General features: G+C 35.0%; 3 protein-coding genes across 3 annotated transcripts in view; 1 reads left to right on the forward strand and 2 right to left on the reverse strand.

Moving 5' to 3' along the window:
• Window positions 1-2694: 2694 nt before the first annotated feature.
• On the reverse strand, window positions 2695-3435 carry LOC113227814 (vitamin D3 receptor-like). Its single transcript, XM_026460843.1, has one exon. The coding sequence runs from the start codon at window positions 3433-3435 to the stop codon at window positions 2695-2697; it is 741 nt and encodes a 246-aa protein (XP_026316628.1).
• Window positions 3436-9343: 5908 nt separating this feature from the next.
• LOC113227815 (heparanase) lies at window positions 9344-17835 on the forward strand. The gene is made up of 9 exons (XM_026460844.1): window positions 9344-9444; window positions 10681-10785; window positions 11463-11587; window positions 11873-12070; window positions 12644-12836; window positions 13285-13519; window positions 13925-14169; window positions 14654-15623; window positions 17776-17835. Exons 1-9 carry the CDS (start codon window positions 9344-9346, stop codon window positions 17833-17835), a joined length of 2232 nt encoding a protein of 743 aa, XP_026316629.1.
• Window positions 15888-26483, reverse strand: part of LOC113227821 (complexin) — a 165779-nt gene continuing 155183 nt past the window's right edge. The window contains exons 3-4 of the mRNA XM_026460854.1: window positions 23062-23194; window positions 15888-22039 (exon numbers count right to left, since the gene is read on the reverse strand). Coding sequence (XP_026316639.1) covers window positions 21966-22039; window positions 23062-23194 — 207 coding nt within the window. The 3' untranslated portion in view covers window positions 15888-21965. The remainder of the gene's footprint in view (window positions 22040-23061; window positions 23195-26483) is intronic.

Consider the following 26483-nt stretch of genomic DNA (forward strand, 5'->3'; position numbering starts at 1 on the left):
TATAACTTTCCCTACCAAGTGAACAGAGTACCACTTGCCACATGGTTCACTACTTTAGTATGTTTTCAAGCCCTGTATTGAAAACAAACTTAACTTAACTACTTCCGTGGCCGAACGGTTACCATGCCGGACTGCCACGCAGAGGTCCCAGGTTCGATTCCCGGGCCGGGAGAAATATTTGTATGGCCGAATATGGAGAAGTATTTGTATACGTGTATGTATTTCTTTCGTGAGTTTGAGTGTAATTTGTGGTTGTCTATGTGTGTGTCCATGGCACCCGCGACACAGGGTTTCCCTAGTGCGGGGCTATGTCGAGTGCATGCGTTATTATTATTATAAATATAAGTTTTAATAAAGGTTTTAAATTCTTTACAATATTCACTTGTCACTACTGTACATTACAGTTATTACCGTGGCCCTGAACAAAACAATTAAGTCAATTATGAAGAAAAATACTTAGTAAATTAATATGTCCTTAACAAAATGTGTCTTGTGTAGAATATAGTGAGTGTATGCTCAATCATGTCAGTCATAAAATTCAAATAAAATTGTCAGAATTACCAAGATAATTATTTCTCAAATTACAATACCCAGTGATGATACAATCAAGTTTTGTACCTTGTGGTAAGCGACATGTTTGTCTACAGCAGTTGCAATGCTGCTCAGAGCTTTAAATTGCAAAGATGTGAGGGGTCATGCCCTCCTTGTCTGTAATTTCATCAGCAGCAACTTTACCCTTTTAAAACTGACACGCAGGAATACTCATATTACTGCTTGGCAGTAAAAATAGATATGTTGGTAGTTACTTTCCTGGATTAATTCTTTCACAAGGAGCTCTATTGTTAATAGAATTATCCAACAACTGCCTGATGATTCTTAGTTTTGGCTTTTTAAGTTTGGATTAAATTAATTTATTTAATTACTGATTATTTGAAAATTAAAAGAACTACAAACACTCAATCTCATCCAAAACTTTTTTATACAAGTAATTAATATCAAACTTTGGTAATAGTATAAATAATAATAAAATAAACTAAAAAGTAGTATAAGTATGATGAAAAATCATCCTACAGGACAGGCTAAGTTGTCTAAGCCATACTGCCAGATGTTAGATTTAAATTTTTTTCAATAGTTATATTGAATCACCTTCACCAATTATTTTTATTCTCAGAATATTGAAAGTCCTTATTTCTCTTAAACTAAAAGTGTGGTAAAAAGTTTTGTTTTAAAAGTTGTATAAGAAGTAAATCTGATTGTTGTGATTTTGACAAGGAAACTATTCAGTTCTTAGGTTTTCGCGATTGTTACACATAGGAAATGAAACTACTTTTCCGGATTTAAATTGCGTATATTTGTTTTTTCAAATAAACCGACGTTTCAGGCCCTTTACAGGTCCCAGGTCACAGGCACCGTGACCGTGAAAAAACAACTATACGCGATTTAAATCCCGAAAAAATAGTTTCATTTCCTCAGGAATCATAGTTCTCAAAATCACTAAATGAATCATAGCCATAACCTAATTGTTTTTTTTTTTATTAGTTTATCACTAATACAGGAGTGCCATATCATTTTGTAAAGTTATCAATATAAATTAAACAAATATATATAATTATCAAATAAACAGACCTTTTCTTTGCAAGAAATATGTTTATGGGAAAATGGTAGTGTTTTGGATACTGCAACCATTGCAGGGGTTTCATTTTCCAGTAACCCATCACATGTCGTACTCATATACATGTGTCCATAACCATTTTGGTATAACTTTAAAAACTTGTAACTTTTTTTAAACTTATGAAACTGGTGGATGAAAATGTACATTAGAGACACCATATCGCTATAGGAAGCTACAGTATCAAAATTGTACGAAAACCATGTATCTCTAACAATTGTATGTGGATGTGTTAATGAAATACAAAAAATACATAATAATGTGTAACTGACTTATGCAGTGTATTTGTTGTGAGGCTAGACTCATGGAGACCTTGTTATCTCTCTCTCATTACATATAGGAGTGAAAAAAAGGTTTTTAGGCTCAACTTTAGTATACTTGACGTTGAGTTGGGTGTTCAAAATTAATTTTGGAGATAGACCTAGTTAAAAGGAACCTCTCCACAAATTTCCAGTTTTAGGACGCCAAAGGTTTTCGAGAAAATAATTGTTAAGTTAGGTTTATTTATACAAACGCGGAAGTCCCTCTGGGCAGAAACAAATTGGATTATTTAGGTTAAGTTACGTTTCTTTTTTGTACAAACGCCGAAGTCCCTCTGGGCAGAAATGAATTGGATTATTTAGATTAAGTTAGGTTAGGATAGGTCAGTTTTTTTGATACAAACATGGAAGTCTTTCTGGGCAAAAATGAATAGATATAGGTAGATATTGGAGTCTGTGCATGCACTAAACGTCAAAATATATGATTTTGAGGTTATTTTTCACAATTTTTTTCCTCGAAAACTATCAATATTCTTAGTTTGAAACTTCATAGGGGGGGTTCTCCTCGCCTACCCCTCATTCCCACAATTTTTACTCTTTTTCCCGTGCATTTGGTGCGAAAATATATAATTTTGAGGTTATTTCTTTCAAATTTTCAAAAATTAACATCTCGGAAAACTATCAACGTCCTAACTTTAACCCCTCTGACATCACGTTTACGAAAGTCTTTCCGGTTTCTTTCTAAATTGAATATTAAGCTAGTACTTACCTTATACTGTTTTGTTTCGGTGTCTCTCCATACATACTATTATCTATACTATCACACATTGCATATTGATCCATCATTCGTTGCTCATATAATGCCCTGTTCATCATCACTTTTTCATCTATTGGATAAACTTTCATTTGGTAGGGGATATCAGTATTCTGTACAGGATACTGATTATAGGGCGATGTATGCAGTGAGGAATCAATGTCATTGTTTAAAGGAGATTGTACAGTGCTATTTGGACTACATGATGTGCTGTTTAATACATCATATTGGACTACGGCTTCTAACGGTGTATAGTTTGTGACCCCATCATCACGTTTGAAGTTCTTAGAGCTAGATACACTGTCATCAGGGTCTGTTGAAACACGTTTCTTAGCACGGTTCTCTTCAATTTTCCTCCGTTTCTCTGCCTTATCTTCATCTGACATAATGAACTCTTTCACCATGCCCACAGAGAAACATTTTTCTAAACGGCATTTTTGACAAAATCTCCTTGTAACTGTTGTTATATCACAGTTGTTTGTAAATGGACATTTAAATTCTTTACTCGTTAACGCGTTACGTCGAAAAAACGCCTTACAACTCTCGCACGATATCGCGTTGAAGTTGTAACCTAGCGCTCTGTCCCCACACACAAGACAGATCTTCTGCAAACCAGCTGGAATATCTTTTTTAACTCCACTTGGTTGAGGCGACTCAACCTTTTTATCACAGTTTTCCCCAACACTATCCATTTTCACTTTAATACAGTATTAGAGCACTCACACACAAACATTCCATGATTTACATGGATGTTTTTATAAATACAAAGTAAATATTTTCCCACTTTGTATCACGCAAAAAAGACAAGCTAAAGGTTAGGACGTCATTCGACGCGCGAAAGCGATTATAAATAATTAGCGGTCAACGATGAATCGTGGACATGGTTGTTAGGGAATGATAACGCGATTAATTCAGGACATTTATCGATAAACTAAGAAAAATGCAGAAAACAACACCTAGGTAAGTGACTAACGTCATATTTTAACATTATCGTATGAGAACTGTCAAAGTCATAATTTTGTGTTCGGATTTTCAAATTAACTTTTGTGATGTTGCTATTGTAGGGCCCTTTTTTCAAAACTTTCTGAAAAATTGGAAAAATATAATTCGAAGGCTCAAATTATGTTCTTCGTTTATAAATATTTTTTTAACTTTTATTTAGGGTGAATAATAAAAATTGTATATTTAGAAATAAGTTAGAAAAACGAGATTTAAAAATAATGGACAGCAGCATTGACCTATTAACAAATGGACGTCGGGTTCGCGCTAAAAAGTGTCCGCACTTATAGGGCGTTAAAATCGCATACAGAGCGTCAATCGCGCAGCAGTCTTCGTTTGTTCGACTGACAGCGCGGTGGTCAATTATGCCGTACTATATATAATAATAACTTGTAAAAATTACTGCAGTAAAGTGTATAAACAGGATTTTGTATCATATTTTCAGTAAACAAATATATTGTGTTATTATAGCTATCATTTAAAAGTGTTATTTTGTACAGTTGTATAGTATTTAATTTATATATAAATTAATCGTAAATATAAATTACAAAAGCACATAAAATAATCAAATCGCTAACTGTCCTTTTTCTACACATTGCATGCGCAAAAGATGGAAATAGACCCATTACGTCAATTTCAAGAAGCTTATATAAACTTCTTGGTCATTTTCAATTGTTCGAACCATAAGCGATTGAAATATTTGAAACAAAGAAACTATAGAGTCGTGTTGATTTTAATCTTATTTTTAAAATGACTTTTTATTAAACGTTAGCAATAACTAACAAAACATTGTTGTACTCGTTTTACGGCTAGGGATTCCCTATCGGAAATCAGAAAATACATTTGCCCGAAGTAACGTTAGCTCGAATTTTCATAATGTCAAATGTGTTTTTTTAGGAATATTACAAAACAAAAGCTAATTTTGGCTTTGTGAGAAGCATTAAAATTACTTGAAAGCGTAACAGTCTTATAATAAATCGCTTTTCGGAATTACGGATATTTGAGTTTACGTTTAGTCGGAATATCGGTACATTTCTTATAGTACACGCTTATTTTCACATTTGTAATATTTGTATGTATGTATCTGCCCAACGCTTTATTATATCTTCAAGTGACTTTGTACAAAATTCGACATAGTAATATACATAAAAATTAATTGATATTTACAATAAAGGCTGCTCCATTACTCTTGTATTCAAGTAATTTTCAGTCGAAGCTAAATATGGTGCATTTTGTTAAGCTTCCAGTAGAAGCTGAATATGGTGTTTTTGGGTCCTTTAAATTTTTGCTAGCTAAATTAAGCAGTACTGCAATGACGTTACAATTTAAATTAAATGTTTTAGTTTTTTTATATTTTGTTACATGTCACTACATTTGTATAGGTTAACTTCGGACATTTTTTTCGTGGTTTTTGTATTAGACCCGACGTCCATTTGTTGGTAGGTCAATGGCAATAACTAACAAAATATTGTCGTACTCGTTTTACGGCTTGGGATTACCTATCAGAAGTCAGAAAATACATTTGCCCAAAATAACATCAGCTCGAATTTTCATAATGTCAAATGTATTTTTTTTAGGAAGTTTACAAAACAAAAGCTAATTTTATCTTGTGAAAAGCATCAAAATTACTCGGTAACTGTTTGATTATAAATCAGTTTTCGGAATTACGGATATTTGAGTTTACGTTTAGTCGGAATATCGGTACATTTCTTAAAGTACACGCTTATTTTCACATTTGTGGTAATATTTGTATGTATGTATCTGCCCAACTCTTTGTTATATCTTTAAGTGAATTTGTACAAAATTCGACATAATAATATATATAAAAATTAATTAATATTTAGGAGATAGGCTACTCCATTACTCTTGTGTTCGAGTAATTTTCAGTCGAAGCTAAATATGGTGCATTTTGTGAAGTTTCCAGTAGAAGCTGAATATGGTGTTTTTGGGCCCTTTAAATTGTTGCAAGCAAAATTAGGCAGTACTGCAATGACGTTACAATTTAAATTAAATGTTTTAGTTTTTTATATTTCGTTACATGTCACTACGTTTATATAGGTTGAGTTCGGACATTTTTTCGTGGTTTTTGTATTAGACCCGATGTCCATTTGTTAGGTCAATGGACAGCAGCGAAGAAATACCTTTCCAATAATTCCATCGTTTTTATTCAGTAACTTAAAATTTTCACAGGTGTCAAGGTCAAATTTGGAAAAATATCAGGAAAAATATTTCTTTTTAGGATTTTTTAAAATCAATATTTGTCCAAGACCTATCATTGACATCGCACATGTAACCAAATACTGTCGTAACTCAAAATTGTGGAATTGAGAAAACACAATTCGAAAATAAAAAATATACTGCAATGCTTCAAATGTGAATTAACACGGTAGTTGGTTTCGTGGGCTAATATTTATATGGACATTAAAATGTGATACACGTCATTATGTCGAGATATTAATTTTTCGGCAGCATTCAATTTAATTAGAAATTTATATTTGATTATTAGAGTAAATTCGCTGAGCGGGAGGAATTGGTCTATGGAAATCCATTTGTAACGTGCTGTTTTTTTTAAATTTTGTTTAATTTCGGGTATTCACTCTGGGCGTTTTGGAGGGAATAGTGTCATTTCGGTCTGTAACCAATGGTAAGCATCATTATAGGTCAAACAATATAAAGGTTTCACCCCAGGCTCGCCAATGTTATTGGTCTCTTGCTTTTTCTGATTAATCATTAATAATTTAAAAAACATCAGTGTAAAACACGCGTGAGGGAATTGCTCGCAATTTACAATTTGTGTTTACTATATTGATTTCACTCAAATGATAACTTAAACTTAAACTTGCTCGAAAATGTTTGCATTACTTTTAAGCTTTCAAAAAACGGAACACGGAAAGTTTTTCATCTAAGGACAACGCCTGCAAAAGTTTTCAAATCTGTTACTGTCCGCTGCTCTAAACTTTTAAATGAACTATGTAAACAAACACAAGAAAAACTCATAATTTTATTCAACTACCAAGTGTTCCTAATAGTGAGAATTAAAAATATCTACCTGTAGAATCCTACTACGAGTCTACTGTGAGTTATCGCTAGCGACCATTTTTTTTTGTATGGCTAATTATACAGCGCTCCTAGCGGTCACAGGAAGAAACAAAATTTTGTATACATTATTATTATACATTTTACGCGGTCGTTAGCGATAGCTGTCACTGTAATCTCATGGTAGAGGCAGTGACTGTACCGATACCACACCATCAGAAGTTCAGCAGACATTAATAGTAATTGATGGGCCTGGAAAAACAATAATATTTTCTTTTAGCAATTGTTCTAACATGTCAAATATAACTTTTAATTTTAATTAATATTTTTTTACTTTTTCTCCTATGCAACTTGTCTTTAAGTCTTGTATTATTTCTTCACATTGTTTGAGAAAAACACTACATATGCCTCTACGGGAACGGGGATTGCTTGACTCGTATTTATGCAACGTAACTCATACTCGTCCAGCAATCCGTTACTTCCCGGCTTCTGCAATAATGTAAATACCTACTAATAACGCCGCCAGAATTAAAAGAAACTGCCCAAACAGTTATTGAGAACTTATTTTCTGAGAAATCCAGAAATAAATACAACAAGACATTATGAATCGTTTTTACATTGGAAAAGCAAGAAAAATGTACCTTCTTTTTCCCAAAACGTTACGCTGTCTTATTTTAGTGTAAAAGCGCAAAAATACAAGCAAAGTACTTTGTGGTCTTTGTAGTCTGTGTTAAAAAGTACTGTAAATAAATTAAGTTTTCTTTTATTTTCCTCGTAGGTGTAGAATAAAGCACTATGTATTACTCGGAACAAAGTGCGATTCCAACTTGTATGTTTTATGGCCCTCGGTCAAGTAATGGTCACTTTCTCAACAAACAAAGTACCTACTATTTAATTGTATTTAAAATGTATAATTTAAACTATCTCCGTGGCCAAACGGTTACCATGCCAGACTGCCACGCAGAGATTCCGGATTCGATTCCCGTGTCTGGAGAAATATTTGTATGGCCTACATCTATTGCTCTCGTGAGTTTGGGTGTAATTTGTGGTTGTCTTTGTGGGTTTCGAAACAGGGTTTCCCTAGTGCGGGGCTATGAGTGTGTGCGCGTTAAAAAAAGAAAAATTTAGTGCTGCCTTTTCAGTTGTTACTCAAATTCTGTACATACCGGAGTCATTATTTTTATGATAGTTTTTATTGATGGGCAAGTGAAGCGAGTTTAAGCTCTGCCTGTTGGCCAGAGCTTAAAATCGCAAAGATCCGAGGGGCTCTGCCATTGCACCAAGACGTCCCAATTGACTTATAATTTCACCACCAAACTTACCCTACAAAACCGAAACTTAGTAATGCTTACATTACTGCTTGGCGGCAGAAGTAGGTAAGGTGGTAGTACCTACTTCCCTGGACGAACTCATTCACAAGGAACTCTACTGCTACCTACTATTAGACTATTGAATAAATATAAAATAAACAAATGGTAATGTGAGATCGGGGTGGTCGATCGAGCCACTGAGTCGGAAGTTTTTTAAGTTAGACACAGCCAATATACATATGTATTATAACTACAAAACAAGTAATTCAGTATTTACAATACTAGCAGATTTGTCAGCCTAAAGTCTAATAGCTTCACTCAGGAACGGTTTACATTAAACATTTTTACCTTACAAATAAATGAATGAGTGAATGATTGAGCGATAGTGGTCAATATTTTCAAAAGGAATTTTGATTGAACACAACCAAAACATGAAAATAATGTCGTACTAGGTATAGTAAATTATACCTAAATGTGACCAAATGTCTGTTTAGAAAGAGCAACCTGTCCAGTTATTACTTATCTTCTCTATATGTCGAATCTTCCTTATAATTAATGAGTAACAGTTTTTAATCAATGTTATGATGTCAAGTTTCATTTGCCCACCTATATGAAACACAGATACTTTTGATTTTGATGTCGTGCCAAACGAGACAATTTACATATTTAATTCGCTTCTAGGAGAAGAAAAGATGTATTTATATTTGTAACCAAGAATCACTCAGGGAAATAAACAAACTGAACGAACGTGACACAATATGGCTGCATGACGCGGAAACCTGCTGTTGCTATTTGACGACTCTGCTATAAAGACAATACGAGGTATAATCAGCACTTTTACAAACGTAGTGGCAGAGTTGCAATTTTATGTCGTAGTCACTTTCAATCATCGGATGAATTACCAAATATCTATTTAACCACTATGTATTTGTTTTGCTAAAAAGGCGGCGTATTATTAATGTATCATTGTTTATCAGTGTTTTCTTCTTCTCGTTATTGTTACATTGTTACTTAAGCAAGTTTATTATTCCGCCTTTGTGTGGCCAGAGCATTAAAGTTATTGTTTTTTCTTTGTCGGAATCTTTTAAGTTTTCACTTGAAACTATTGCCTATTTACTTATAACAGCATAGCAGATATTCTTGTATTGTCTAATTTAAATTACGGATACGTGTTGGTAGGTCAATCATAGGAATCTTTTTGTTTCTTCTTGTAGTATCGTCGCCTCTTTTATTTTAAAATTATAGACTTGAAATAATGTTGATTGCATCTTTGGCCGCTTTGACGTACTCCCTCGTGGTAATGATGTGGGGATGTATCACTTCCACGTGGGTGTTGGAGCATCGCAACAGCATTGTGTTAGATTAGCATCTCTAAAACCCCTACTTGCAAGTCCTGTCTCTACGTTTGTCGTGTATCCTATATACTCTTCCTTCATCCTCGTATATACCTTGGTATCGCAATACCGAAAGGTATGTGTGAGTCGTTAGTTTTGTAAATATACTTATAATTATTATTTAAGAAAACTTTTCATTACAGCTTAATGGGTGGAAAGAAGTACGTACTATTTTTTTTTTTTAATTCTAATGTAAGTGTGCATTTGACCTCCATCTCACCTGATGGAAAGTGACGATGAGGTCGACCATGGAGCATGCACACCTAAATAATGCCTAGTCACTCTCGCCTTGAAAAGATCCAAGTTATAACGTTCGGGGAACAAGTCTGCAGCCAGGGAATTCCACCCCATAGCCGTTCGCCATATAAATGTGGAAGCGTAACGCTTCGTGCGAATCTTTAGAATATCCACAACAGAGGGGTGGAAGCCAAGCCTACGCCTACTCCCCCGATGATGAAAAGGGGAAGGTGGAATTAAATCGTGTAATTCCATCGCACACACTCCGTGATATATTACATTTAAGGACCTGCAGCTTCGCCTCTACTAATTCCGAGTCACCTAAAAGCCTCTTGGCACGCTTGTCAATTGAAACCAAGGTGGCCAGTAGGTATGTAGCAGAGCCATCCCAAATTTCTCTTTCTTAATTATAAAAAATATTTTATCACGTCCTCACATGGCCATAGAGTGTTTATGTTTAATGGATATTATGATAGTGGATCTGTTGAACAATATTTTATTGTATCTGTGTACTATCGAATTGTACTTGAATATAATTCTACTCTCTAGTTTTAACTCTTGTATAATCTCTATTTTAAGAACCTACGTTTATATCCTGCTGTTTATGTACAATTCACTTTGCTACACCCCGACGGGGTATGTTTGTACTTAGTATGTAATGCTTGTACCAACATTATTTGCAATAAATAAATAAATAAATAAATAAATAAATAAATAAATAAATAAATAAATAAATAATTATTTTATATTAAATATTCAAAGTTAAAATGAAACATGTCCATTTCAAAGTTCAAACTTTTACCGCAACCATAAAAACTTCCGGGGGACAAATCAATAAAAGACAATCCAACCACGCTTCTCCATTTATTCTCTTTAATTCACCAAAAATGAATACTATAATTAAATGTTTAGTATTATTTCTATTAAATTACGCGACACGAGTACAATGTGAAACGTATAGTGTGAAGATCGGCACCGAAACATATGCAAATGTGGTTGACAGCCGGTTTTTAAGTTTTACCGTCGACCCTATGTATTTGTTTGCTAATAGTGAAAAGTATAATAGGTAAGTGATTTTTTAATGGCCGTGTAATACACGCCCTTCTTGTACAGTCATCCAAGAAGGTTGTGATCTCCAATTATTGTGAGCACTTAACTGAAATAAATTTCTGAGTATTGCACGCCGTCAGGGCGCTGCAGGGGACAGTTATTTATATTTTCAAGTGTCCTGGACTTCTCCAGACCAAGCTTTGTTACACCAAGGTAGTTCTGTGATTTTTCTTCTTTCATGTTTGGTGTGATACAGATTAAAAACTTTTTAATATGCATCTCGTTTTTATGCATTTTGATTTCATCGTGGTTTAGATTACAGTTTTATTGCGAGGGCTAAGCTAACCCGTCCGCTTAGTGTGACCATCAAAAACTTTGTTTTTGAAAAGACCTGAATTCATCAGTGGACTGTAAAGGTTGATGTGAACTTGTAGCGACAATTTTTATTCATTTAGTTCAGTTATGCTTTGTGTTAGTATTTAACTTCTATAATCAACTCTATCCAATATATCTACTGTAAAATATAATTTTAACACTACAGTGTTTCTTTGCGTGTTCTTAAATCAAAAATAATTGTATTAGTTTAGAGCAAACATGCCCTAGAATCGCCCCGTGCCCTGCACTGGCACGTAATATAGTTTAGGTGCTAATATCAATTTTATTTATAATATATATTTATCGTTAAATTTTCAGTCAAGAATCAGTGTGTATGGCGTCATCGCTTACACCTGCATACATCCGGATAGCAGGTCCCTCCACATCACATCTTTCTTTTACTAACTCCACAATCACATACACAAACCTTAATAATCATGAAAGTGAACAACAACCTAACAAAAAGTTAAAAAAACTAGCATTAGAAAACATTGTCAAACATTTACGCATTAGAAATGGCAAAGAAAGTCTTTCTGCTGAAAATTCGGAAGAGTTGAATTCTAAATCCAAAGAAATTGATCTAGAATTTAAAAGAATAAAAAAGCATCTAGAATTTAAGGAGTCGAAAGAATTCGAAACGACCGAGCATCTAGACTTGCAATCGAAAGAACAAAATTCAAAAGAATTAATAGTAACAAATGAAGACCAAAAAGACATCATAGAAAAAGAACAAAGATTAGAAATAAGCCCTGGACAGTGGAAAAAGTTCGTTCATTGGGCGAAAGATAAAGGTTTCGATTTAGTATTTGCATTGAATAATGAGGACAAGAATCCTGCGGGACTATGGGATCCTAATTCGGCTTTGGACGTGTTTAGTATGGCAGCAAAGGCTAATGTTAGCGAGATATATTGGCAGTTGGGCTATGGTAAGTATTTATTTTTCTATCACCTCAATGTTTTGTCGAGAATTTACCTAATAAAGATAATAAGACATCTGTTAAATTAAATAACTTTTTATGTAATTCACAACCAAATGTTTGTTTGTAAATTACATAGTAGTTATTTAATTTAAGATCATTCTGTCAAGAGTATTAATTCTAACAAAAGGCATATAGTAACGTATATATAGGCACTAGTTTAACCTTTGGACCTCCTTCATGTGCAAAGAACGGCATTTTTAAATAAGCTAGTCTTATCGAGCTCTTGGGTTTTCGCGATTGTTACGCATGGGAAATGAAACTATTTTTTCGGATCTAAATTGCGTATATTTGTTTTTTCAAAAATCCAATATTTCGTGCCCTTTGCAAGTCTCATGTCAGCCGTAATCATGAACTTTTTTTCTGAAACTATAACTTTGAATAGCGGGCATTTTAAGACGAAAATCTTAATAGAAATTTACTGTACGGTCCTATTACCTACTTTCTTCTTGGTAATTCTTTGTCTGCACTATGTCAATGTACTATCTTTGTAATATTTGTACATCTTGCTATTCCTTTCAGAATGCTCAAACCAATCAGTAGATGAGTACTTAAATGACCTGGAAACCCTGCGCGTCATGACAGAGACTTTCGCATCTCAATGGCGCACAGTTGGTGGTGATGTCAGTAAATGCCTTCACACGGACTCTAAGAGTGACTTCATTGACTACGTTACGCTCAGCGAAGATATGATGGACGCAATATTGCTTAATGGGTAAGTGTTTATTAGGTACAGGCGCTGAGCTGGACTAGAAGCGGGTCATAACGGTCCGTTTTGCGTATAAAAACTCCTCGACTGTCTTTATAACTAAGCGGAATATCAATTCCCTTCTCATGCACAATAGTCTTGCCTATTTTCTTATTCCACTTATTGGCTCTCTCTTATTGGCTCTTATTGGCTCAGGAATTGTCCTACCTACCTAATTCCGTTTGGAAATTGTGATATTTGAATGAGTGGATGCCACGAAATTTTCATTAGCCCGCTCATGTGGCGAACAGGAGGAAATATAGATTTGCAGCCAAACACGGACTCCGGTAGTTCCCCTTGGTTTATCTGCCACTGGTTCTGTAAAAGTGTACCTACCTACAAATAATCTTCAAGACAATAATTGCCAAAAGTCATAATTTACTTTATTTAGAGCTGTTAATTAATACTTTTTCAGCAACTCCTCATCGCAAGAACTAGAAAAGTTATCCGAAGCGGACCGCCTTAAGTTACTCAAACTTCTAAGCCAGAGCAAGACGCCCCTCTGGCTAACAGAAAGCCGTCACTCCAGCCCGCACGACCAATTATTCCGAGCAGCCGACTGGATCACAAGTCTCGGGTATTCCGCGAGAAATGGCTTCGCAGTGCACTTTAGGGAACTGGTTGAAGAAGAACTGTTTGAACCTACTTTGGTACGTAAACTTCAACACAGATATTTATAATCAAGTTACTCCAGCTGGATATCTATGTTCTGTATACAATATCTATGATCAGTGTTAGCTTTGCGATGTTAATTGAGTCTTGCGTCATGATCTTGCAAGTTGTGAGTTTATTCGAATCAAATAAGGTATATTAGAATCATTATCACTTCCTTCAATGACGAAAATAAATACCGCGAGGAAGCCTGCATAGTTATAACAGACCCGCTGCATATCTTTGTTCATATTTATGGTGTATATTTTAAAAATAAGGAATAAATCCATACTGGCAAAAGTGGTCTCCTTTAAGAGAGATAATGTCTATAATCGCTTAACAGGTTGCAGTGTAGATTTTCAGAACGATGCAGATATTAATCTGTTATTTACATCGTATGACAGAGTTTCTACATGGCTCTACTCTTCAAGAACCTTGTCGGCGAGCGAGTGCTAAATGTTGAAATGGAAGCATCCCAAGCGGTTCTATTTGCACATTGTACGTCGTTACGTCACAAGCCGGTGCCTGGGGCTGTCACTTTGTATGCCGCGAACATGGACAGCGCACCTGCGAGGTTTTCCATTAAGCTGCCGAGACGGGAAGAGGGAGGGGATATTATGCAATTTATTTTGAGCCAGGACAATAGTGGGTAAGTTTGTAATTTACTTCTTTAGCTCAGTGACTCATAGAAAAACTTGAAGTTTACATGTCTACTTGGTGCGAATTATGACACAGGCAAAAAAATAAACAGAGATCTATTGACGATATGTTGTATGTAAATGAAGTCAAAGCCATTCTCAGCACGAAAAGGTTACAAATACTAGCGCATTTATTTACTCATGTGTAGGTACATGTTTTGGTGCGGCACAGAAAATATGAATAGATTATCTTTTATCGTCAAGTGGGTGTAGGAGAAGAGCTTCTAATGGATACAGAGAAATCTAGAACATACGCGGCAACTTTTCGTTAGTATGAATACATGTGTGAGAAAACCTAAAGTCTAATTCTGTAGATTCTAACTCGGCTGCCAAGATTAATAATTTATGCAAATTCTCCAGAGACTATTGCTAGTGATGGATTGTTGTTGTTATGACTTATGATCACTTACTATTAATGACTTTTTCAAATTCCAGAAATATTATCGTGAACGGCAAAGCAATGTACCACGAAAGTGACATCCGACCAATCGTCAAACGAGTTCGCCCGTATAGGACTCTATTGATCAATCTGCCAGCCAAATCCTTCGGGTTCTGGGTCCTGGCTAACACTAAGATCGAAGCATGTCATGATTACGAAGATGATGATGTCATAAAAAATGAATTGGTTGAAGCCATGTCACTGGATAATGAAAGCGACTCAGAAAACACTGTTAAGATTAAACGTTCTATATTATCTAACTTGGACGCCGATGAAAGGAATTCCAAAGAGGATAACAGGCATAACTTGATTATGAATAAAGACTTGAAAAAGAGAGTTAAAAATCTGAATAGTAACTTAGACAATATGCTTAAGGTATTTAACAAAAATTCAGTTTTGAAAAGAAAGAAACGTTTTACATCTGACGAAGATCACAGTGATGTCAAGAAAAAGTTGAGATACTTGAAGCGTAGACTAGAAGAAAAATTAGATGAGAGCCCTAAGTTCGAGGTTTTTCGAAAACTATTAGGAACGACCAAAAACGAAAAAGTAAATTATAGACATATAATAAAGAAAGCGTCCAGATTTCATAGAAGTAATTTTAATAAAAAAAGTGCTAAAATTGAATCTGCTAAGTCAGTTGACGACGATTCTTTCGAAAGTAATGTCAATGAAAATAAATCAAGAAAGCGAAGAAGTATAAGTGAAGAAGAAAAGCACAATGAACATAATATTAAACATAAACATGCGAAAGAGAACTCAGCAGAAAATGAAATAGATTCAGATTTGAAACAAGCCAAATTATGGAAGATATTACATGAAATACACAAACAGATGAAAAAAATTGAAAATGAAGATGATAAAGTGAATAGTTCTCCAGATAATGACAGTGCAGACATTGATGAAAGGTCAAAGGATGAAGGTCATATCACAGCAAAGTCAAAATTATCAGATGATATAGCAACGGTGAAGTATAGCCGATCAAAACACGGACTTCTGAAATCGACGATTGACAATATTGTTTCAAAACTTGGTGAATTAAACAATAATTTGAATAGGTTTTGGAATGTATTTAGCTTTATAGAATAAGATTTAAGTAAGTGTTATTGTTTAACGTCTACGTATTGGTTTGTAAAGTGAGTCAGTTTCCTGTTATAGAATAACTTATTATAGATAACTTAGTTATAATGATTTTGTACTTTTTGTAATAAAATAAAACAACATAATGGTGGTACAATGTAGTTTATTTATTATTTAACAACATGGTAGATATACCATTTTCACATTCGTCATCGAGGCCTCACATGAAAATGGCTACCTCTAAACTTTTATATAATAACTAATAGGGACTTTCGAAACGAACGAAACGCGATGCAAGTCAGAGACAACCCAGTGGCAGCAGAAAAAGCCTACATTTTATGAAACTACAAGTGACTGACAAAACTAACCCTTGTAGAAGAAAGTCGATAAACTTCAAAATGGCAGTATCGTACAGCCAGCAAACGGAACCTAACTTATTCATTAATAACAGTTCACAAAAGCTCAATCCGATTTTTAATTACCTAAAAACATTTTCAACAATAACCTTTTTTTCATTTTTCATCCATAACTCTAAGTTTATAATGTAATCGTGGATAAACTACTAACCTTTTTTTATAATAACAATACAACATACTTATGAACCACGTTCACGTTAAGTTAATGGTTTTCAATATCCATTTTTTTTTAATTTTGTTACACATTTTTTTTAATATACTTCGATCGGTAAACTTGCAATTTTAACACTATTTGTCACTAATATTAAAAGCTAACGCACTATATGTGTTCTTATATTGGCCGATTAATAATAATTATCCTATGAACAAACAAGTCTTTCTCGAGAATAACTCTGCGTGGTATAACAACGATGTAATATCACCCACAGATGATTTAAACACAGATAATTCTCTTGAAAGCGTTATTAACATATTCAACTATGAGGATTTTAAACCAAACTATTCTATGCCACGCAATCAAAGAATTTTCAAAAACAAAGCGCAAAAACTGTATACTGTGGCACTTCAAAATCAGTTCTTTAAATCCTTAATTGCGTGGAACAGTGTAACATTTTATCGATAATAGAATTTAAGAATATAGTGGGAAATAATACTGGCATTTTTGTGTGTGAAGAAGCTCTTATGTGTTGTGAAATGTGTCGTTGTCTCTAAATCGTCTATAACTATGTTCTTCCCTTTCGAGCACATTTGATCATGCATGATCGTGATCATGATCATAATTCATTATCATGAACACGATCATTCAGGTAAATGTTCAGATAGAAACATCGTATGATAGTTCATTTGAAATGTACTGCTTCTTCATCACGCATGATATGTTTGCAATAGTTCCTTTCCTTTCAATCTAAAGTGCCGTAAAGTGTTTTTCTTTCAGTCATCTCACTTTGTTCCGAACGATTGTGAATATTATGACAAGTGTATCTATATATTATTGCTGTCAATCATTTCAAATGTTCAACCATCCAATAATTTCCGTCAACTGCAACCGACTCAGAAATGATGGTACATTTCACGTCATTACAAACCGATTTTCGTTGTGCTGATAAGAATTATGGACTAATTTTGATTATTGTAGGTTTTGATCAAATAAATACAAATGATTTCCTGAGAAAGACAATGCAATGTATCAAAGTAATTGTCGTTGATAAAGATTTTAGAAATATAGAGTGCGCAACATGAAATTTACCATCATCTCTGTAAAACCTAAGGCTAAAACCTAGTGCAACTATCAATATGCTATTTATTAATAAAACGTTTAACAAGGTATGTATTAAAATGTATAAGTCTACACTTCATAACTCCTCTAAGGATAAGACAACAGTGAAAATTCAAACCTCCTACATTGAGGGCTGAGGAACTGGTGTAAATTCAAGAAAAGATCACTATCACTTCAATGTTTTTGGACGTCCGTAGAAATCGAATGCTTGTGGCAGCTCAAGACAATCTGAACGATGTATTTAATAAAGAGCTCGCATAGTAAGGCCGACTTGAACTGGCCATCATCTCGATAGTATAGATAGCTAATCGAATATGAGCTAAGCCGCACGTATTCGTTCGAACAGACGGCCATAGAAGATAAAGATGAAGCCTTTGCAGGCCAAAAAGTCATGCTCCCGACCTAAACTAACTAAACATACATTCACATAATATAAATAGACAACAAGTAGTCAATATATATTTACCCTGAGTTGGAAAGTCATAAGAATAAATTCATAGCAAATGATGTCAAGGAGAAATCTAAGATTGGTCATAAGTTCTTAAAATTATTCTACGGACACGGGCGTGAATCATAAAATGAATTTTTCGTATTTTATAAGTAACCATACAATTATGACTAAACTACACATCTACCTTGTATAAACCTCTTTATAAATTCACTATATATTTTATTTTATATAAAATGAAAATTTTGGTATATTAATAAGAATATAATATTGTAAATGTGCAACGACCTTAATTGAGATATAAATAATTCTACGTTCTTGAAAGACTTGTGGGTAAGAGATTGAATCTATATGTAGTGATAGTGTTAAGGGCATAAGGACCTTGATGTTTCAGAACACCGTGCGTAATGTTCAAAACACCGAAGCCAAAACATTGGTCAAAATAGACTCGAAATAAATGTTACAACCATTTGATATCACCCAAATTCCTTCACGTATTGCGTACTCAAGCAACATTATAACTATGTAATTATATAACTATAACACTGAACATTGAAAGCTTAAACATACAGACACGAAGATAGCTTTATAGAAGCGTCTAGATACTGTTTTAATGAAAATAATAAATACGAAGCGCAATTTATACAAACGTTGTTACGTGACAGGAATAACGAGGGCGTTGTCATTTATAAACATTTGAATGGCTTTTTTCGCACAGCTTCGATGCACTTAAATGATAGCGACCTCGCCATTTCCTTGACATACGCCGAATTTTGTATAAATTACGTAAATCACGAGTAAAGAGAGAACGACACCGAAACGCACTTAAGAGCTTTACACTTACCAACGAGCCATGCAAACATCTTCAACTCATACAATTAAACGCACGTTAATTTTAAATTAGTGACAGTTAGCCGTTATTTCCGAAACGTTAGTTGTAACTAGACCTCGCTACGTACCAAAATAATTTTCTAATACACTATATTCTACTTAAAATGAGAGTCAACAACGAAGAGCCCAGGTCTACTAACTAGTTAGATCGAAGATAGAAGATAGATAAAGGTTCTAGAGGGTAGTTTTACATATAGAAGTTGGAGCTAACACACACACTAAAGATATAAGTATCGAGTAGAGGTGACATTTGAAATTTGGTCGTGTATTTTTGAAAATCATTGCGACAGGTCTGTTTATTCACTTATAATCTATTATTGTTTATTCCGAGTAACTACGAACAACCGTTTAGCTAGAACTGCCATGCACATACATATAACTATTTCTTGTAATACATGAATAACCTAGGCTAATTACACATACACTGAAAGTTTTAAGTTATACCTTATTTTAATATTAAGATGTGAAGTTGAAGACGGACGGGACGAGTGCCTTTAAAGCGGTGCCCATCTTGAAGATATACATTTGTTAGATACAATTTATAGGTAGATATTGATATAGAAAGTCCAATTTTATCACTATACTTTTGACCAAGTAGAGTTCTTTAGGAAACAAATTCAACAACTTCTATTTTGAATTAGAAAAATCGTTTTATCAATACCTCAAAGAGCGCCTGACATCTATTTTTCTAACGTTTAGAAACTTGGATAAAATCTGTCTTAATTTTATTACAACTTCTGTACTCAAAGGACTCTAGACTTGGTTTGCAGTATAATAGTAAAGAAGGACATCAAAGATGTAATGGTAGCTAGGCGTGCTCCAAACAAGATACTATTGAAACAAGCTATGAAAATATACATCAATGTGCAGTAGAGTGCGAAAAAATATTTTGAATCTTATACATCAGAAAATAGCGTTCTCAATAACAATCAGAAATTATTGTTTGTTCTCATTTTATTTACATTTGTTTAGTGTATATTGAATAGATTTTTATATACTGTTTTTGATTTGCTTTGTGATAGTTAATTGACGTTTTATGACAAAGAAACTACGCAAAAATATAATCTAAATAATCTCGGTGTCAAACTAGCAAGCAACAACGTTACATAGTGTAAGTATATAGTGTTTTTATAACTCATTTACAAATAACATAATCTTAAACCTAAAGGAATACATGATGTGCTGATTTGACCGCAGAAATCGAGAGCTCGAAATCTACAAGAAGGAAAGATGACCACAGAAGTGTCGATCATTGATATGAGTTACTTATTTAGTGATAGTTCGAAACGCGAAGAAGTTTATAAGCCTAAGTACTTCCATTTTAATACACCAAATCTGACATCTGTCATCGTGGCGCATATATTCAAGTGATTTGAACATTCCATCCTGTTTAAGTTTGAACATTTCGATTTCGATTCGAGCGTGATAGGAATGCTTTTGACAGTTACAAGTACATAAGTCATGTGACAGATGCCAAATGGAGTTAATTACAGTGAAAGTATTTACCTAATAATGAGAAAATGTAAGGGCGCTACGGCTCACGGCGGCGGCGGCGGCGGCGGCGCGGCCGGCGCCGCGTGATGGCGCACAGCGTTTGTTTATTTTATTTAATTATTATCACAGCTTTTGACGATAACAAATCTTTTGCATTTGCAGCTTTATACTGTGGAGATAATTGTTCGAACAATTTGCTTTCATCAACGGGAACACTCCATCCGAGATATTAGTAATTGTATCATTTGTGTGGCTGTATTTGGTCGGAAACGCACCTTTATGTCAATATTTTCTTTAATAGGTACCGCTGAATTATTTATATGTGGAAGTACTGTAATAATAATTTCCAAGGTTAGATGTAGTGAATTTTGGACTTTTGGACGTCGTTCTTGTAGAATGACAGGCAGGGTGGTGAATTTCGATCAATGTGTGGCTTTTTCAATATTTCTCAATACATCAACAACATTATTGTGTGTCCTTTCGTGTATTTTGTTTACAGATGATTCAATTATTATTCCGACGGATCTCTTTGCGATCAACGCACCGAATCGCTCGAAGAATTTGCTCTCACAAGCGTTAACTTTAACATCTAAGCGTAAAACATCGATAAAACATTAGATTCAAATCCAAATAGCGTCTCCAACGCCACATTGGTTCAACTGCAACACACTCGAGGGCTGGGACTGGATCTACATTACACATTATTCTAAACGAACACTGATCTTATATTAGAGACATGCAAGAAAAAACTGGACAACTATCAAATGCCGCGACCACGCTTTTGAACGAGGCGTGGAAGCGGACTCGTTAACAATATTGTATGTACCTATTAATATGTTCGATGTGGATATTAAGGCTAGGTCCATTAAGGTATGTACACACCTAAACAAAATACACTGACACAATACCGATTGACACTGCATAAGCACGCATGCAAAAGATTTAGAGGCAAAAGTCGAAGAGTGAGTTCGAAAGGAAACGAGCGAAGAGCGTAAGCCACACAGACACGGAGATACCGGACCGGAACGGACCGGGCAAAGCCGGAATTTGGATGAAACAAATATTCAGAGACCGAATACATTGTTATTTCAATGTAAGTTGCGCGGAGAGATAGACGAGAGAAGTACCGTACGACAGACAAGTATGAAGTCAACTACACGCGTGCTAACACTTCTTATATTACATTTCCCTCTTTTTAATAATATTACACCGTCTTTTTGTATTATATTATTTCCTCTTTACACTTAAATAACAATATATCACAAGCATCAACATATAAAACGGATTGTTTCACATTCTCACAATGTAAAGGTCGCTGGATCGCGTGGGTGACTTTTTGACCTATAGCTCCGATCGCGCTTCTGTGATGTCAGTTGTGTCGAGGGCTGCTCTCCACAATTTATGAATGTATAAAAATATTATTGCTCATCATCAAGCACCAACGCGCCACTAGCCAACTACGTTCCGAAAAAATTTAGAATTCAAATCTCTCCTACACAAAATTTCTTGAGCGCGAGTGATACGGTTTTGGAACGAAATTCGTTTTTTAGGGATTTCCGGATGGGGGTGGAGGATTTTTTTTTACTTTTTTCTTCTTTTTTTCTGGTATTGGGTTGTGAAACATCTTTGTAACAATGACCTTAGTACAGCTACATCATGTATTGCGGCGTCGGCGCCGGCGGGCGAGACACGCGCGCCAACGCTCACTGCATCACGCATTTGCTTTCGATCTGAGATTTCAGTTCGTTTACTTGGGTTTCGATGGTGTTTTTCAACTCTGTAACACAGGAATATCACATTTTATGTTAATAATAAACAACTTCAATGATATACAGGGTTATATTAATTTTAATTTTAACTGCCTCTGTGGCCGAACGGTTTCCATGCCGGACTGCCACGCAAAGGTCCCAGGTTCGATTACTGGGCCGGGAGAAATATTTGTATGGCCTACATTTATTTCTCTTGTGAGTTTGGGTGTAATTTGTGGTTGTCTATGTGTGTGTTCATGGCTCCAGCCACACAGGGTTTCCCTGCTTATATGGATATGTTGCGTGTGTGTGTTATTATTATTATTATTATTTGTACAATACTAAGAATCTCGCAGGACTATGTACTAACGTCATAAACTATCAAACGACCGTTACCGTTAAGTCACAGTTCGTACGAATGCAGAACTTAAATGAATTAGCCCTAGCGTTGATTAAAAAAGTTTCCGTTGCTCAGGTTCACGCATGCGTTAAATCCGAACTTTGGGGGCTTTCGTGACATGGCTTTATGTAAAAAGCAACCTAATTTCGGAGAGATTCGCATTTAGGACACGTCTGCGACGATACTAATTGCAACTGTAGTCAACATAAGATAAAGCTGATATTGGAAACTGGAGTTTGAAGATGATATTGTCATTTCTCTAGTATTACTCCGCCTATGCTACATACTTACAAAGTGTCTGCATGAATTTTAAGTTTGGTTTCCAGTATTGGGCAATGAAGTTTATTTGGAATTGGAAATTGAGAACAAAAGAAAAGGTCAATCAGTTTTCCTCGTCTAATAACTGAATATTATCCCCGATCAATGTCGATTCATCACCTGATTTTTGGTAAATTATTCTTGCTTTATGTATATTTCATGTCTTTAAACTGCGTTTACTGCGAATAAATTTATCATTTATTGTTAAGAAAACAATGAATTCACACGCTCTTCTTCTTCTATGTAGTATCTTTTAATGGAATATCCATTTTTACTACAATCTCCCCAGGAATTGTGTCTGTATGTTACTTAAATACAGGTATGAATACTCACTGGTGAATTCGTCCTGATCTTCGAGCTCGGCCTCGGCCGCGAGTTCTTCAGGAGTCTTCTTCTTCCTCATGAGCGGATTATCGGGCTCTGCCTGCTGCTGTTCCACCACCTCCTCCTTCTTTGGGATTTTGTACTGGAAACAGGAGAGAGTTTCATTTGTAGTACATTGTTAAAAATATGAGTTTAGGAAAAAGAATGAGATCTTTAAAAATAATTTATATACACGTTTTTATTATTAAGTGATAGGACGAACAAGTCGTGCGTCTGGTCGAAAGCAACACGCCTACTTTTAACAGTCGCAATGCCACTCAAAGATTCAAATCGGAAAGATCTGATTGTTATTGCACCCGTTACCTTGATGTGAAGCTGACAAGTCCCAAGTGCTAATAGTTTCACAAGCGCACTTACCGTTCAAAACTGGATGCACATATTTATTTATTTATTTTATTTATTTATTTATTTACTGCCGGCAGAAATAGGTAAGGTGGCAATACTACCCTGGACGAACGCCTTCATATGAAACTCTACTGCTAGTAAATTCTACTATATTTTTGGATGCACATAAAGCTATGAAATGAATAATGCGGCCGCGCGGCCGACCGTACTTCTAAAAGCTGATATTATCTTCCCCATTTTTCACGTGCTTGTATCATGTAATATACGAATATAGTAACGTAATATTACGTCCTTAGGGGCTGAAAAATAAATGAATATGCACAAGTCTAATAAATAAAAGTTCTTATTTCCTATATTTTTGCAATTATAATGTAACTTCAACGTTGCGTTGATCACTGTGACCCAGCGGTGACACTGTGAGCGCTAAACGAGGAGCCCTCGATAAGATTCCCGAAAAGATCAAATTACGACATCACCTTTTATAATTGATTCTGGTCTGAGAATTCTAGGCAGTACTCTTGGGATTGATTTCGTTACTTTCGTATTTTTTAAATTCTAGGGCACCTTTTTGTAGCGACCAGGTAATTGAAGAGGTAATGTTTGGAAGGCTGTCTAATCTAATTAAGGGTTTTCTTTATTTCTTTATGATACATACATTGTAGATATAAGTTGACAAGTCGCATGTGTCTGTAATTTCACCAGTACCCTTTCCATTAAGAACCGGAACAAAGTAAAGCTTACATTATTGCTTGTAATTCCCTGGACGAACTCTTTCACAAGGAGCTCTACTGTTAAAAATCTTGTATTTTTTTCAAACACACCACCTTTTCGGGCACTTGTCAGGTCCCATGGTCACGGCTGACTCGTTGTTTTTTTTTTGGCTGGCTGGTTTGTTTGAAAAAACAAATATACGCGATAGATCTAAAGCTCCGGAAAACTAATTTCATTTCCAATGTGTAAGAATCGTGGAAATCTGAGAACACGACCGACAAAATGTACGTAATTTAGTAATGAAGCGCCGTCTTAAGGATTTTAAACCGTCGACCTCACAATGAAGAAGTAACCATTCTCTCATTATTTCGAATTGGAATTTATGGTAGTCATTATGTCGATGTAGATCTATAAATTAATAACTCTTTGATAATATTAATATTTCCTCATTACGAACCAGTTGCTCCCCGTCCCTGCTGAATTTCATGGTTTTCTGCCGAGACGCACGGCCCGTTAATAACCCTGAGAGCCGCTTTTCATCGCCGATAATTAATATTAAGTGACTCCGTGGGCCAAAGCTAACTTTAAAAGCTCTTATTATAATTGTGTCGAGCTTTTGTTTCGAGTTTTGGGACTTCGCTCGGCGAATTGAAAATTGTAGAGAATATTTAAGTTATTGTAACTTCTTTCAAGTTATATTGGAGGGTGTGGTCATTTATTACGGCTGTAAAAGGACACCCGTGCTCAGCAAAGACACGTACATATGAATTCAAACATTATATAGGTAAGCAATTACAATTGGAATCGTCACCTTGATTAAACTCTACTAGGCAGATTCCCCTGAGAAGAATGTGCTAGAAAGTCTAGGGGTTGCTCTTTGTAAATAAACATTGCGCATATTTATCATTTACCACATGGATTTCTAATATCATTTTCATCGAGACAACCTGCAAGAGCTAAACGGGTCATTACCATGGATTTTTCTCACTTTCGTTTCAGTTTTCAAAATTCGACTTTTTGTTTCACTATAGTTCTATACCTTGACCACAGACCTAGACAAACCGGAATCTTATTAAAGATGCGTATATACACATTGCCCTTTGTGACTTTGTGACGACGGCTGTCAAGAACATCTAGTTTATTTTTATTCGTCGTATTAATGTTTGTTGTCCGTTACTGTTTTTCATAAATAAAATATTATTCTTCTTAACATAAATTAAATTTCCATAAATGGACTGCGACACTGGTGTTAGAATGTTAATTTCTTTAAAAGGATTGCAACATCAAGGTAGGGTGATGGTATCAGTGATCGGCATTTTAAGGGAAATATGTCCTTAAATTTGAAATAACTTTATCAACAATTATTAGTTTACTTGACAGATATTATCGTCAGTATAGATCATGATGTAGTATGTTTCATAAAAAAGCTATTATAATATAGAAAATAAAACTATTTATCGGATTTAACTTGCGTATATTTGTTTTTCAAACAAACCCGCGATTTAAATCCGAAAAAGAGTTTCATTTCCTATGTGTAACATTCACGAAAACCTGAGAACTCGATAGCTATTATAATTATTACTAAAAAAACCAACCAAAAACAATTTTTCCAAATCTCTAGTAATGAACACCAATTAACTTACCAGTAATCGATACCCATCAGTAATGAACACACAGTAACTCACAGTTACCAACAACAAATGTGTTATTATGATAGAAAATTTTGTACTAAATTTTATTAGAAATGAATTTAAAAAAAATGTCGGTAGTAATGGTTAATAATAACAATAATGTGTCAAATGACCACTTCACCCCGAGGCATTACCCAGAACACCTAGACCAGAACCAATTTAGGAAACCCATTTCTTAAATTGGTCCTGTCGGGAATAAAGCCCGGGATTTCATCATCCACTGCCCAAAGTGTTAACTGTTGGGCCACTGAGGTCGTCGAAACCCTTTACGTTTGTCACAAGAATTATCAATGGACTTCTTCAAGAAGGCGCAGAGCGAAGCGGTTCTTAAACCGTGGTAACCTAGTGGCCTAATAGCCTAAGCCTACCGCCTCTTAAACAAAGGCCGTGGGTTCGAATCCTGTCTCGGAATTTATGTATGGAATTTAATTTGAAATTTACAATGAGCTTTTCGGTGAAGGAAAACACCGTGTTGAGACCGAAGAAGTTTCACAACCCACATAAAACGTGTGAACCCTCGCCTGAGAGGAGACCGGTACCCAGCAGTGGGACGTATAAATGGGACGACGATGATGATGATGACGACTTTGTTTGTTACTTCTTACACCCGATAGAAACAAACTT

This window comes from Hyposmocoma kahamanoa, unplaced genomic scaffold (genome assembly GCF_003589595.1).
Source record: "Hyposmocoma kahamanoa isolate Upper Pololo Valley unplaced genomic scaffold, ASM358959v1 217, whole genome shotgun sequence".
In the NCBI taxonomy this organism is placed as follows: domain Eukaryota; kingdom Metazoa; phylum Arthropoda; class Insecta; order Lepidoptera; family Cosmopterigidae; genus Hyposmocoma; species Hyposmocoma kahamanoa.